Source organism: Notolepis coatsorum (assembly GCF_963971535.1).
Source record: "Notolepis coatsorum genome assembly, chromosome: 3".
NCBI classification, from domain to species: domain Eukaryota; kingdom Metazoa; phylum Chordata; class Actinopteri; order Aulopiformes; family Paralepididae; genus Notolepis; species Notolepis coatsorum.
Window position 1 is genome coordinate 133752903 of NC_140167.1, and position 14258 is coordinate 133767160.

Sequence of the window (14258 nt, forward strand, 5' to 3'; positions counted from 1 at the left end):
TCTGGACTTGTGTTATATACACTTACGATTTAACACCGAATGACACCACGGAATAAAATAACTTTTTTTAAGTATATGCCTCTGCTGCAGACATGCATCTAAAATGTGTTGATGTGTAATGAAACCCACATTAACCCTTTCACTACCACACTATAGAAGGTTAACCCTCTGTAGTGTGGTAGTGAAAGGGTTAAGAAAGAAAGGGGATATAAACCTGACAACGATGTTGATATTGTTGGTAGTGACGTAAATCATTTTGCCAAAAAAGAAAACATGAATTTACAGTGAAAATGAATAGGTTGATGGCCAGTGTCACAATACTGCAATTACTATGGTTACTACTCTAAAATAGTATGAAAATAAAGGAGAAAATCATCTCTCAAATGGTACTTCATAGGAGTATTCTCCATGGTCACTCTGTTTCTGTTTTGCTATGTGGAAAAGGCCTGCAAGGTGGCATACTGTAGTGTGAATTATGGGGTGCTGTTCACCCCCCAAATGACCCTTGAGCCCCCCTGAAAGAAAAAAAGAGTCTACTGCATAACTAATGATTGCCTTTAACAAAAATAGCCCCCTTTCTTAGCAGTCTTTCTTGGTTCGGCACTAAGCATGAAACAAAATTATTTTTGGCAATATAACCGAAGGCTTCCTGACCATGAAATGACCACAAATGGACAGCCAAACACTTTCTAATAATATCCCCCCCCCCCCCCCCCTTTTTCAATTTTTTTTTTAATTACCAGGCAGTAACACAGAAATGGTAATCTAATCTACACCAGAATATACAGTATATAAATGTAACCAAATCAAGCAGTAAAGCAGCTTCAGGAAACAAAAAAAGGTAGCGCAGGATTACTTTCATCAAGCCCATCATACAGTATGTATAATGCAGTATGCAGTAAGTGCCCATGCCAATGTGATAGAGAAAGGTAGTGAAATGCTTCAAGTGGTTAAGAGCCTGTTTATACAATGCGCCCCCCCCCCCCCCCCCCCTCCATGCTTACTCAACGGGAGACAAAAATACGTATCAAAGGGGGGGGGGGGGGGGGGTGTTGGGGTTCTCAAAACCCCATAACGTGACTGTTCCTGTTGCAGCTGGCTGTCGCAGACAACGTTGTTGGAGCTAGGGGGGTTAAGCGGGATGAGCCTGATATCAGGCGAATGGGTTGTCCGACTTTAAGATGGAGGTGTCAGCGTCGTGGTAGCCCTTCCCGTTCAAGTGTTCTGAGTGGCCGTCGATGCTGTAGCAGCCCTGCACCTCCGTGATGGACGAGGCCGTGTAGGAGGCGGAGCGCAGGGCATCTGAGTGCGTCCCCAGGCTGCCCCCGAACTGGATTTGGTACTGGTTCCAGTGCCTCCTCAGAATCCCTTGAACCTGCCCAGACACAGAATCCACCATATTAACAGGCCTGATTATGAACAATTAAAAGTCAACAACACAGCAACGAGCTGTACTATATGATGACGATACATTAATCTAATCTCATTTTGATCGGTCGCAAAGCGCTTCCGCATATCGGCCACCATTTTCACACGGCGGCATAGTCAGATGCATTCTAATGAGCTGGACAGGTGTGTCTAATATTTAATATTAGACACATATATTTTGGTCCGCCAAAGGGGGGCCTGACAGAAAAAGTTTGAGAAGCACTGGTCTAACTATTGACTTTTTGCGATTTCATCTACACACTGCCCTATTGGCTGCCTTATAAGGAGCTTCGGAGGCGTGGTTTGTAATGCAAATGACCTGGACGGGGGACGCCCGTTCATGTTTCAGAACGGTGACATTCCTCAACGCGGTATCATAGCTGTGATAGTTTGAGCCACTTAAGACATCTTCCCCATGCGTTGGGGCATCACAGTGAACTTGTCGTCGATTCTGTCTCAGTCGGCTCCAAGATAAGTCTTCCAAGAGAAGTCTTTGGAAAATATTGGAGAATGAGACCCAATGTGTCCACGTTAAGATATGTTTTGGGTCAAAATTCAACAATGCAAATCTTACATATAGCAGCTTTAAGAAAATTAATGATGTTCTACTTCCACCATAGCACATTAATTGGCATGGTACAGTTTCACCATCTAGATGAGGCAATGTTTTGGAAAGCAACAATACGCTAGCTTAGCATCACTGGTTACTCTGTAGATTTTTCATTATACTCCCTATACACATGTTATACTTGAAGGATGTCTATGTTTTTCAATGTGTATATAATGTATATATATTGGTGGGTGACAGCATCTACTCAGACTGATCTATAGATCTTAAAAGTAGGGCAGTCAGTTCTGTGTCTCCACGGTAGCAAGCAGAGCCCAGTGCTCCGAGGTCATTCGGCAGCTTGTACCATAAACAAACGAGATAAGCACTGAGAGCAGGCAGGGTTGTTGGTCAGAGAGAGAGCTATGGGGAGAGTTTGACATCACCGTTGCTATAGTGATTTGGGTTAAAGAAGACAGCGTGTCTTCGAGTAACGAGACGAGGGGGCAGGTTTTGCCATTGCTAAGGACTATAGTTTATAGCTGTGAGTTTCTGGCAGTGTAGGTTACACTGAGATACGAACCACACAGAAGAGCGGACACGTTGATCAGAAACTTTCATCCCTCTCCACCCTCGCTGGGTGGGGGAGGGGAGTGACACATCATCACTAGCTTCAGCTAACAGGAAATGGTGGTTTGGCTAACAACAAGGCCCGAACCATTGGAAGAGACGATGGAGAAGAGAATTAAGACTGAACAATGACAATACAGAACGGGGTTACATCTGATTACGAGGCTTTGTTTATGGAATAAACAACGTTTTCCAAGAAAGGTATCACGTTGCCAGTGTCGAATTCTTATGATTACGGATTGCATATAAGGGGGATGACCACGATGTACAGCCAGTATGAGAAAGTCGAGAGATAAACACAACACAGAAACTACACGAACACAGATGAAGAGGTGATACTGGCTGATTATGGTCGAAATCTAACATACTGCTGCATACTACAATGCACTTTACTGCTCCGCTGGTTCGATGCCAACTTCATTTTGCTGCACTCTGTACTTATACATGTGCAATGACAATAAATTGCCTCTAATCTAATCATGTGAGAAGTACCTTATGATAGCTTTTTAAGCAAATGATAACAAGGCATTAAATAATTATCTTTGCCTTAGTGATGTAGCTTGTGAGGCAATTGAGGAACCAACATGTGTCCCTTTGTAAAGCCCACCATCCAAACAGAAAGGGGCTAATTTGGTGCAGATCCCTCAGCAGTGCGGCCGACGGCGATCTGTGTACGGTCCATGGCTGCTTGCCAACAGTTTATTATTATCTTTAGTCTGGAGTAAAGTCCCAGGAGAACTGGAGCTCTCATGCAACCCCCCCCCCCCACACACACCCCACCCCCACCCCCCAAGACGCAGGCCCCTGGGGTCATGCAGAGGAAATTGCTTGAATCTATTTCTGATCATACAGGGGGTATGTGTGTGTGTATGTGTGTACATGTGTGCATGCAGAGAGGTTGTGCATGCAGAGAGGTAGTGCATTAAGAGAAGACGACCGATCTTACTTCTCCATTGAAAAAGCAGAAGATTGTGGCCACCAGCAGCCCCTGGGGAAACAGAGAAAACATAGGACTAGTTTAAACATCCTTAACACTTTGGTTGCCTTGGGTTAAATTAATGATATACCATAGATTGCCAGCGCTATTTGTCTATGGAGAAAGTCCCCTTCTTTGCAGGGCTATAACTTTTTAAATTATATTGCTACATTGCCATTATTAGGGCCCATTCAAAGTCCTATATGTATTGTTCATTGTGTAGCAACGTTAAACTTTTTCATTCACATATTCATAGTAAAGTATGGTCTAATGTATAAGTATGTTTTCATCTCTTTCTGCAACTTTCTCCAGAACGTGATATATAGCCCCAAATGCATTATATTGATGATGAAATACAGTTTGATGGCAATCAGCGCGATATAAAAAATTCCAACTAGACGTACTTCTAGAAGTTACTACACGTCATCTGATGTTGACCGGATGGGCGAGGGGGCGTTTATAATTCCGTGGGCAGCGTTATACCAATCATCTAATGTGGGTCAAATGTTGATAAAAGCAGTTAGTATCGAAGATGGTAACGTTACACGCTGAAACTCACCCCAGTCTCCGCGCGCCGTTGGGCGATCATCGTCGAGTAGACATTTTATCATTATGGGATATATTATTACCCGGTCCATCTCCAGCTTGTATAATGGTATATACGTCCAAATCATGTTGTTTATCGAGTTATTGGCAATCGATCGCTATGTAGAGTGACGAGCTAGAGTGCCGGAAGCTATACCGAGTGTCCGGAAGTAATAGGGCCGACCAGCAAAACCTCTACTGCGCTTCCTGTTAAGCAGTTGCGCCGATCGGCCACCAGATGGCGCTCGTGAACCGCCAGAGAGCTCAGTGGGTCCTGCTGATGGATCTCAGGCCAGCGGAGGGGGAATATGAATCCGATTCCAGATTTTTGAAATATTGATATAAGGATGCTGTACAGCGTCCCCCGGCAACTTTAGCATGGCCAGCAATGACGCTGTAAAGCGTTTTTAGGCAGTCAAAGTGTTAAGCCTGGACAAGAAGTCTTGAAGCTTTTATACACCCCCCAAAAAGACGACATATTTAAATATCCTTAAGCCTGGACAAGAAGTCTTTAGAGAAAAGATCTGACTAGTTTAAATGGTTTAAATATAATACAGTGTGAGGCGGAATGACAATTTAATTACTTTAGCTCCATTTGAAATCACCCTCTTAGGGAACATGGAGAGAGTGAGGGGGAGAAAGAGAGAGGGAGAGAGAGAAAGAGAGATAGAAAGACAGAGGGGGATAGAAAAAGAGATGGAGGGAGAAAAATAAAGAGAGGGAGGGAAGGAAAGAAAGAAAGAAAGAAAGAGAGAGAGAGGGGGAGAGAGAGGAGGTAACAGAGGCATAAAGAGGGAGTGTGAAGTATGATTTAGTGAGCTGATTCAGCCTGTTGCTCAAGTTTTTAACTCTACCGCCCATGTTGGGTTGAAGCTCAACGTGAACCGATGTCCGGTCAACATTCATCCCTGCAGCCCAGATAATGACTTATGCTTTCCTGCCTGTTCTTTCCATGGCTGCAGCATAAACAAAATAGTATAGTCAAAAGCCAATGGGAAGACCTGGTTGTACTAGATCAGGGGTGGCCAACCAGTCAGAGACTAAGAGCCACAAAAATTACTGTGGTACCACAAAGAGCGACACCATATACCAGCGTTTCTCAACCTTTTTTTCAGTCACGGCACCCTTCATGTGTTTATAGGTCCCACCCTTTGGCCTCTGATGTTGCTAATGTCTTTTTTATTTGGGCCTCACAGGGTTAACCTCTTAAGCCCGAGCGGTCCGGTACTGGACCGCAAATGACATCAGGCCATAAATCCATCTCTACAGAATGTATGAATTAATGTTGCGTTTTCTTTTCAAATGTAGCCAAGAGTAAAGACCCTAACCCTGTCAAAACAGCAGTCAAAGTGTATATTTTCAGCATTATGTTTGTTTACCAATGATTGTAACTGTTATTAGTGAAATATATGATTATAGAAATCTCAGGGCATTGAGTCGGAAACTGGCGCATATTGACGGGAGGAAGTGGCGCAGCCAAAAGTGAGTGCAGTCTTTTGAAGGAAGAGACCCAGGGCTTTTGATGGACTTTCGAATTTAGAAAAACTACCCTACCCAGCTCACGCCAGCCCCTGTCAATCATCTGAATTCTGGATAAACTTTTTTATTTCTCTTATTTTTCTGGATTATCTCCCACAAACCTGAACGTTATTGCCATAATACAGAACACAGTTCGTTTCTCTACCTTTCTGTGAACGTCTAGCAAAAAACGACGTTGCAATCTGATGAAAGATTTGAGAAATTTACATTATAAAAAAGTAACTGTACTTGTGAATCACGCCTGGTGATACTAAATCCAGATTGAATTCTGCCATTGGAAAGGGGAGATTTGGCCCGATCCATAGATGTGCGACTTGGCCATAATATGGTAATTTATAGGCCTGATATTCTATAATCATATTTCAAATTGCATGTGTCCGGATGGCAGAATTCAGTACTGTATCTACAAAACCTTCTGTTTAATCATCTTGCCATCATTAATTAGCTTAGATTTTTCAGGTCTGGTCAATTTTAGCATGGTGTTATTCACAGTCAAAGATAAAAAATATATATATATAATTGAATTGATATTCTCCTTTGGTTCATTACAATTTACTCAAGCCTAGTAACATACACAATATTTCTGACACTGGGAATACATTCCCTGAGATCCATAGATGTCCCTAGAATCAGATACCAAGAACATGCAAATGAACCATTAAAAAAAAAAGTCTGTAAATGTCTTATGGAATGAATGACAAAATAATTATATATTATCATTTTTACAGGGGTTGGCCACCCCTGTACTAGATGTCCAGAAGAAGGTGTGGGTTTAGGTTTTTGAGAGATGTTCATTTTGAAAAAGGCATGGTCTAATACAATATTTCATTCATTCTTATAGACGTTATGAATGAGATTTGTACGTACAGGGGAGGTCGAAAATATCACACAGTCACAAAGGCAGAATTTCTCACAATACAGTTTCTCTCAGAATAAGTATCCATCCGATCTATATCCATGCTTTCCTTTGGGAAAAGTGATCGTGTCAATCAATGAGAGTGAGACACTGACGCACTGTTTTTGGCTCCAATTGCCTTTTTTTGAGAAAATACTTCTGGACTACTTCTGGACTACTTCAGTCGAGGCAACACTCTCATTTCAAATACCCCATCAAATCTTACTCACTAACAGGAACTATTTGGGAGTTTGGTTATGTTTGGTATGTTTACCTACATGGCTGAGATGGTGTATTGATGTGGGCAGTTGGCAAAGCTTATAATCTTATCCCAGAACCCAATGATTACAGAAACAGTGCTGAAAATAGCTTCACAGCCACAAAGATAATCTCCTACTCAGACTCTTGTATTAACATCAAGAGTCTGATTGCGGGCCATCTAAAAGCTGCATAGAGGTGGTGTTTCAATCTCATGATATTCTAAAACCCAACAGATTATTTCGGCGAATCATAATGCAGGGTGGGAGGGTTGACTGGTTGGTGTGACGTAAACTGACATACTAGAAACCACAAACCATGTGGAACATGATCAAACCATGTGGAACATGATACTGTTGACCACCTTCTCCTCTTACAAAGATTGCAGAGTGTTGGCTTTGATACAGGTGCTTGCAGTTGGTTTCAAAACTATTTAACAAAGATTTCAGTGTGTGAAAATGGGAAATGCCCAATCAGAGCTTCTACCCATCACAAAAGGTGTTCCACAGGGATCAATCCTCGGCCCGGTCTTATTTACCATTTATATTAATAATATTGTCTCATCTCTGAGCAGCTGTCAAAGCCACCTTTACGCGGATGACACAGTTCTCTATTGTACTGCTGATTCTGTGCAACTGGCCACTAAATATTTACAACTCTCCTTTGACGCCCTGCAAGATGCACTTATTAGTCTAAAATTGGTGCTTAATGCCAGTAAAACTAAATTCATGTTGTTTTCCAAAGCCAAAAATATTGTTTATAGTGACTTGCATATATCGACTCTGAACAGTTCTGATATCGAGAGAGTTTCAGAATACAAATACCTTGGTATTTGGATTGATGAAGGACTTGCATTTAAATATCATGTGGGCGTGCCAGTAAATTACGGAAAAAGATTGGCTTTTTGTATAGAAATAGAGCCAACTTCCCTATGATTAGTAGAAAGAGAGTTGTTGAAGCAGTGTTCCTATCTGTTTTGGATTACGGAGATGTGATTTATAGACATGCAGCGGCTTCCACTCCACGCCCTTAGACTCTGTTTATCATTCAGCCATTAGATTTATCACCGGTGATAGTTATGGTACTCACCATTGTATCCTATATAATAAGGTCGGGTGGGCCTCTCTGGCAGAGAGACGTAAGTTGCATTGCAATCTTTTTATCTATAAAGCCATAATTAGAGATTGTCCAAATTATATTAGTTCTTTATTGGAATGGACCACTGGACCCTGTCGTACACGATCCAGTTTTTGGCTTACACTTAGAGTGCCTAGAGTTTGTACTGAACTTGGTAGATCTGATTTTGGCTTTTTTGCCCCTACATCATGGAATACCCTGCAGGAAACACTGAAACTAGACACTCTAGTGTCTATGGGTCGGTTTAGAACCTTAATGACCAATCAGGTCACCACAATATGTAATTGTTTTTAAATTATTACCTCTGTTTTAATTTTGAGCTATTTTATTCTTTTTAAAAGATTTTTTATAATTTTTTTTAATGTATTTTAAAATGTGCTCTCAATTATTCTGATTGTCTGATGTCTTTATATTTATGAACACACTGTGACACTTGTGTATGTAACATCTCGACGGCACTGTAAATGAGTTTAATTACTCAGTGTATTATCGAGTATAAATAAAGATTGAATGAATATGGAGAAACCCACAAACTCTTGTGGGTAATGTGAGGAGTACAGAAACTCTTGCTCCAATACGAGATTAATGTCAGGACAGGAATCCGAGTGCGAGACTAAAAGGCTAATTCATCACCTAAGAAAAAAGAGAAGTCACCAACTGGGCCTAAATTATTATCTGTGTGTCATGTGTGATATCACCTACACCAGTTTTCTCCAATAACATCAGAGTAGTGTTTGAACACAGAGCTAATGAATTCCTGTCAGTATTAACTCACTGCCTGCAAGTGACAACTCCTTGCACACCATCTACTAGGGCTGACCTTCGAATTTATTTTTGGCATTCGAAGTTTCGGGGCCGAGATTTGATTTTAATTCGAAGCTTCGAGATTAAAAAATAAAAAATAATAAAACGATTAATTATATATAAAAAAATATATATATGTTGTGGGACTTGTACAGCAGTTTGTTCAACTTTGTCAGTGCTGTAAAGTTTAAACCTTTTTAAATCTTAGACAAACGGAAACACTTTCATGAAATATTGTAAGCCGTCATTTGAGGCTTTATAAAAGCAGCACAATGAACACAAATCTGTCAGTGCCGAGTCCGACCTCATCTTAAGTAACAAACAGCATTGCTTGTTGTAGTTAACAAAGAGAGGCAGAGCTGATTTTGCTTTAAAAAAAATAAAAAAAAATAAAAAAAAAATATATATATATATAGGCCTATATATAGAATTTTTATTATTTTAATTTTTTTATATATTCAAATTTTATTTCCCCATTCGAATCCCATGCCCATCGAACGAAGCTTCGAAGCTTCAAAGTATTTAAGACAGCCCTACCATCTACTATTCAAGTCAAGTCAGCTTTATTAGCACGTTTACAATGACTAAAAGCCACTCAAAGTGCTTTACAGGTAGAACACAATAAAAAACACTACAGTACAGTAACAAATACACTACAATACACTACAATTACAATTACAGTAAATACGTATAGTCACTAAGAAACAAGACCAAGGTGCAATATAAAAAGAGACAAGAAGTAATAAACAGATACAAAATGTCCAGAGTAACATAGAAGACAGGTGGCAGGCTAACTCTGATCAAAGGCCAGGGAGAAAAGGTGTGTTTTGAGCAGCGGTTTAAAGGCCTCTACTGGCTCTGGGCAGATCTAATGCGGGGGGAGGCTGTTCCAGAGCCGAGGGGCTGCAGCAGCGAAGGCTCTGTCCCCCCTGGTTTTGAGCCTGGTCCTGGGCACCTCCAGCAGCAGCTGGTCAGCAGACCTTAGGGCTCTGGACTAAGGTCTAGCAATACAGTTAGTACTCCTTGCACTTTCCCCCTCAGGTTTTCATGATGACACAATAGCTGTTGGCGGTGGGAACCAATCACAGACAAACTAACGTGCGTCAGAAGACAGCATTGCTAGACATTTTGGGAGGCATATGGACAGGCCTGCGCACCCAACGCAGACGGTAATTTTGGACACAATCGTGTCATGATGACCATGCACGCTAACTGAAATGTGAAGCATAGAGTACGCAGCTTCTGGGTTTCTCAGATTACCACAATGGTGCAGTGGTTAGCACTGTCGCTTCACAGCAAGAAGGTCCTGGGTTCACCGAGCAGGGGTCTGACCAGCAGGGGTCCTTTCTGTATTTGCATATTCTCCCAGTGTTTGCATGGGTTTCCTCCGGGTACGCCGATTTCTTCCCACACCATAAAAAGATATGCATGCTAGGGCTCCTGCCATTGCCCAAGGTACTGGCATTACAACTGGAGTTGTTCCCCACCACTGCACTGTGTGGCTGCCCCCATAGTTAGGATGGGTCAAAATGCAGAGGATGAATTTCCCAAAGGGGATTAATAAAGGTACAACTTAACAGATTGCAGAATGGGTACAATACAGTACGGCTCAATACACACAAAAGGGGATGCAGACCAGAGAAAGATGTTTGTGTTGTTTACATCAGGGTCCCCCACTTTCAATTCATAGTGACATTTATGACATACACAACATGCATGACATCATGACATTTATGATATACATGACATACAGGTATATAGTACTGTTACATTTGTGACATATATGATATGCAAATATACAGTACTGTTACCCAGAGATCCTAACAGAAAATATATACATATGATGGGGAGGAGACTGTACATTAGGAGGGGGTGTGTTGACAGAATCCGGCTATAGGGCGACAATAGTGTGGTCAAGAGGCATGGTTTCTATCTTTAGCCTTTAACTGGCGTGGTTTATTTATTCACATGGCAGAGCAGCAGTTCTAGAGTTCTCCTCTCACTGAGAGGCTGGGGGGGAAAGAGAAAGAATGGGAGGAGACATCTATATTTATACTCGCCACCTGGTGGTGTTCCTGAGTGGCACCGCCTAGAGCGCCCTCTAGTGGAAACAGTTATATATGCAGTTAGACAGTTACTAACAATCCTACACAGAACCTCTGACTTCAACACTCCCACTTAGGGTTTGTATTAGCATACTGGATAACTTCTTGAAAAACATTTTACAACGGAAATAATATAATCCAAAACATCAACAGGGTATGGCAGTCAATATTTACACATTAAACATGACCCTTGCAAATCCCTTCCATTTTAATTTGGAACAGGTTTCCTCATAGTGTCTGCTACCCTGTCGTCCGTTGGACAGTAAACCAGTGTCATTCTTTCTTCTCTGATGACAGATCTGATGAGATGATATTTTCTATATTGACATGTTTACATCTATGTCGACACACTGGGTTCCTAGCAATCACAATGTTTCCCTGGTTGCCCTCATAAACAACAGCCTTCATATATACACAGTGTCCATCATTTTTAAATGATGTTGACAAAACGCCCCTCATCTTCAAAAAACACCATATTTGGTATAGAGGATACATTCCAATTACCTATTACATATTAAGCAATATACTCATAATCTTATCTCCATCACTTCTAGCAGTTGTTTTGGATAAATACACTCCTGTATGGTCATAGCTAGAGCCATATATTCGGCTTCACAAGTTGATAGTGCCACTGTGGGCTGCTTCTTTGTTTTCCATGAAACCAGTGAGCTGTCTGTGTTCAAACTCGCACAATATCCTGTGGTACTCCTTCTAAATGTGGTGTCAGCTGCCCAGTCTGCATCACTGTGGGCTTTAAGTCCTAGACCCTCGTTGATCTTTCTGAAATACAGTTGTTTATCTGCTGTACCTTTAAGATAACAAAAGACATGTTTGGCTGTAATCCAAATGCTCCTCTGTGGGGTCAGCAAAATGCTGTGACAGTCTACTCACTACAAACCATCGGTCAGGGCGGGTACACATTGTTAAATAAATGAGGCTACCCACAGCTTCTCTGTACATTTTTTACATCTGTCAGTTTCTGAGCATCCTCCTGATAGTCTAGTTTTTGATCACATGGTGTTTCCCTTGATCTACATTCGTACATGTCTAAACGTTTCAGGGTCTTTCCCATATAGTTACATCATTGAGAACAGTTTCAGGGTCGTTAAACACATAGTTACATCATTGAGAACATGGTAAGTCATCCACCTCTGTACTTAAACATGGAATTAAACATAGGATCCATTTCAGTATTTAGACATGGACACCTCTGTACTTTAACATGGAATTAAACATAGGATACATTTCAGTATTTAGACATGGACTCTTAATCAGGTATTTAAACTTGGATTCTACTCTTCCCGTATTTAAACCTAGAGTATCATCCTCCTGCATCTAAGCAAACATAGGATCCATTTCAGTATTTAGACATGGACTCTTAATGGATGATAAACTAGGAAAGCGGGGCTTCCCTTGTCGTGTCCTACAAAAAGTCCTTTTACACATCTGGACTCGGGCTTTCCCCTGTCCTGCAGGTACGCATAACATACTGATCCAAATTGGTGCATTCTGGCTAGATTACACTTCTTTCCTGTCAGTGCTGTATACGGGGTGGTGCCCGAGTGCTTATTAAAGCACCTGTTTCTGGTGTAAGCGGCTTCTTGCACCGCACAATGCCATAGGCTCTTAGGTAAGTTACTATCTACTAGCTTACACCTAGCCATTTCGAAAAGGGTGCGCCATTCCCTCTCTGCCACTCCGTTCTGGTGTGGGGGATATGGACGTGACGTCTTGTGTCTTATCTTGTACCTTCTCAACAGTGATTGGAACTCTCTGTTTGTGAACTCGTTTTGTTGTCGGACCTCGAGCACCTACGTTACCATAAGGGGCTACGTCTGCCAGGAATTTCTCCGTGGCCTGGAGTGTGTCACTCTTTGCTTTGAGAAAGTAAACAGACACTGCCCCTGTGCACACATCTGTAAAATACTGTACATATCTAAAGCCTCCTATGGACTCGTTGCTTACTGGGCCGGCTAGGTCCGTGTCAACTAATGCAAGTGGTACCCTTACTTTTTCTGTGGGATTTCTGTTTCTCGGTTGAGTAAACTTTCCTGTTTTGCACACTGCACAATTTGTCAGGTCTATGCTTTTCACCTTCAATGTGCATGCCTTCTGTCACTGCTTGCAGTTTCAGTAAATCCTCATAATTAAAAAAAATAGTTACATCATTGAGAACAGTTTCAGGGTCGTTAAACACATAGTTACATCATTGAGAACATGGTAAGTCATCCACCTCTGTACTTAAACATGGAATTAAACATAGGATCCATTTCAGTATTTAGACATGGACACCTCTGTACTTTAACATGGAATTAAACATAGGATACATTTCAGTATTTAGACATGGACTCTTAATCGGGTATTTAAACTTGGATTCTACTCTTCCCGTATTTAAACCCAGAGTATCATCCTCCTGCATATAAGCAGTGTAGCCACACTCCTTCAGTATTTAAACATGGAGTACCCTCCTTCAGCATTTAAGCAATTAGTCACCCTCTTTCAGTATTTAAACATGGAGTACCCTCCTTCAGCAATTAAGCAGTTAGTCACCCTCCTTCAGTATTTAAACATTGGAGTACCCTCCTTCAGCATTTAAGCAATTTTCTACGAACCATACTTTGTATTTGTTGTGGCCTTCAATACCCTCCTGGATTGAATACACCCATTTCCCTCCCACTGTCTGTCTGCCCTCTTCGGGGGACAATGTGACCTCTTTAAAGGTCGGGGTTACCCCACTGACTACCCTGTAGCAGTAATCAACAGGGGTAGGTGTACTGTCCTCCTCGTCACTCCCTTTCCGGGCATAGTCTGTCAGATACTTTGGGGGTTTGTGTTCCCTTGAGGGATACCTCCCACTGCTTGGGGCACTTGACGTCACCCTCGGGTGCTCGTCGTCATCGCCCTCTGGAGGTGGCTGACTGTCTGCCTGCACGACCATACTAAGTACACTGGGCTGATGTGTCTCTGTTTCTACACACCTTACTCTGGAGTCCAGCTCTGGCTCCTCTGTCTGTGTCTCGATCTCACATGTTGCCTTTGTGACAAACTTGACTAGCATGTGTTTCTGCACTCTCCCTTTACCGGGATGATAAACTAGGAAAGCGGGGCTTCCCTTGTCGTGTCCTACAAAAAGTCCTTTTACACATCTGGACTCGGGCTTTCCCCTGTCCTGCAGGTACGCATAACATACTGATCCAAATTGGTGCATTCTGGCTAGATTACACTTCTTTCCTGTCAGTGCTGTATACGGGGTGGTGCCCGAGTGCTTATTAAAGCACCTGTTTCTGGTGTAAGCGGCTTCTTGCACCGCACAATGCCATAGGCTCTTAGGTAAGTTACTATCTACTAGCTTAC

The 14258-nt window shown here is 41.9% G+C and overlaps 1 protein-coding gene across 3 annotated transcripts in view; it reads right to left on the reverse strand.

Annotated features, from left to right (window-relative positions):
• Nucleotides 1-327: 327 nt before the first annotated feature.
• The window catches only part of calcrla (calcitonin receptor-like a), a 272188-nt gene continuing 258257 nt past the window's right edge, over nt 328-14258 (reverse strand). For all 3 annotated transcript variants that reach the window (XM_084309817.1, XM_084309818.1, XM_084309816.1), the window contains 2 exons: nt 3552-3593; nt 328-1375 (listed from right to left, as the gene is read on the reverse strand). In XM_084309817.1, the coding sequence (XP_084165943.1) occupies nt 1154-1375; nt 3552-3593 (264 nt within the window). In that variant the 3' untranslated portion in view covers nt 328-1153. The remainder of the gene's footprint in view (nt 1376-3551; nt 3594-14258) is intronic.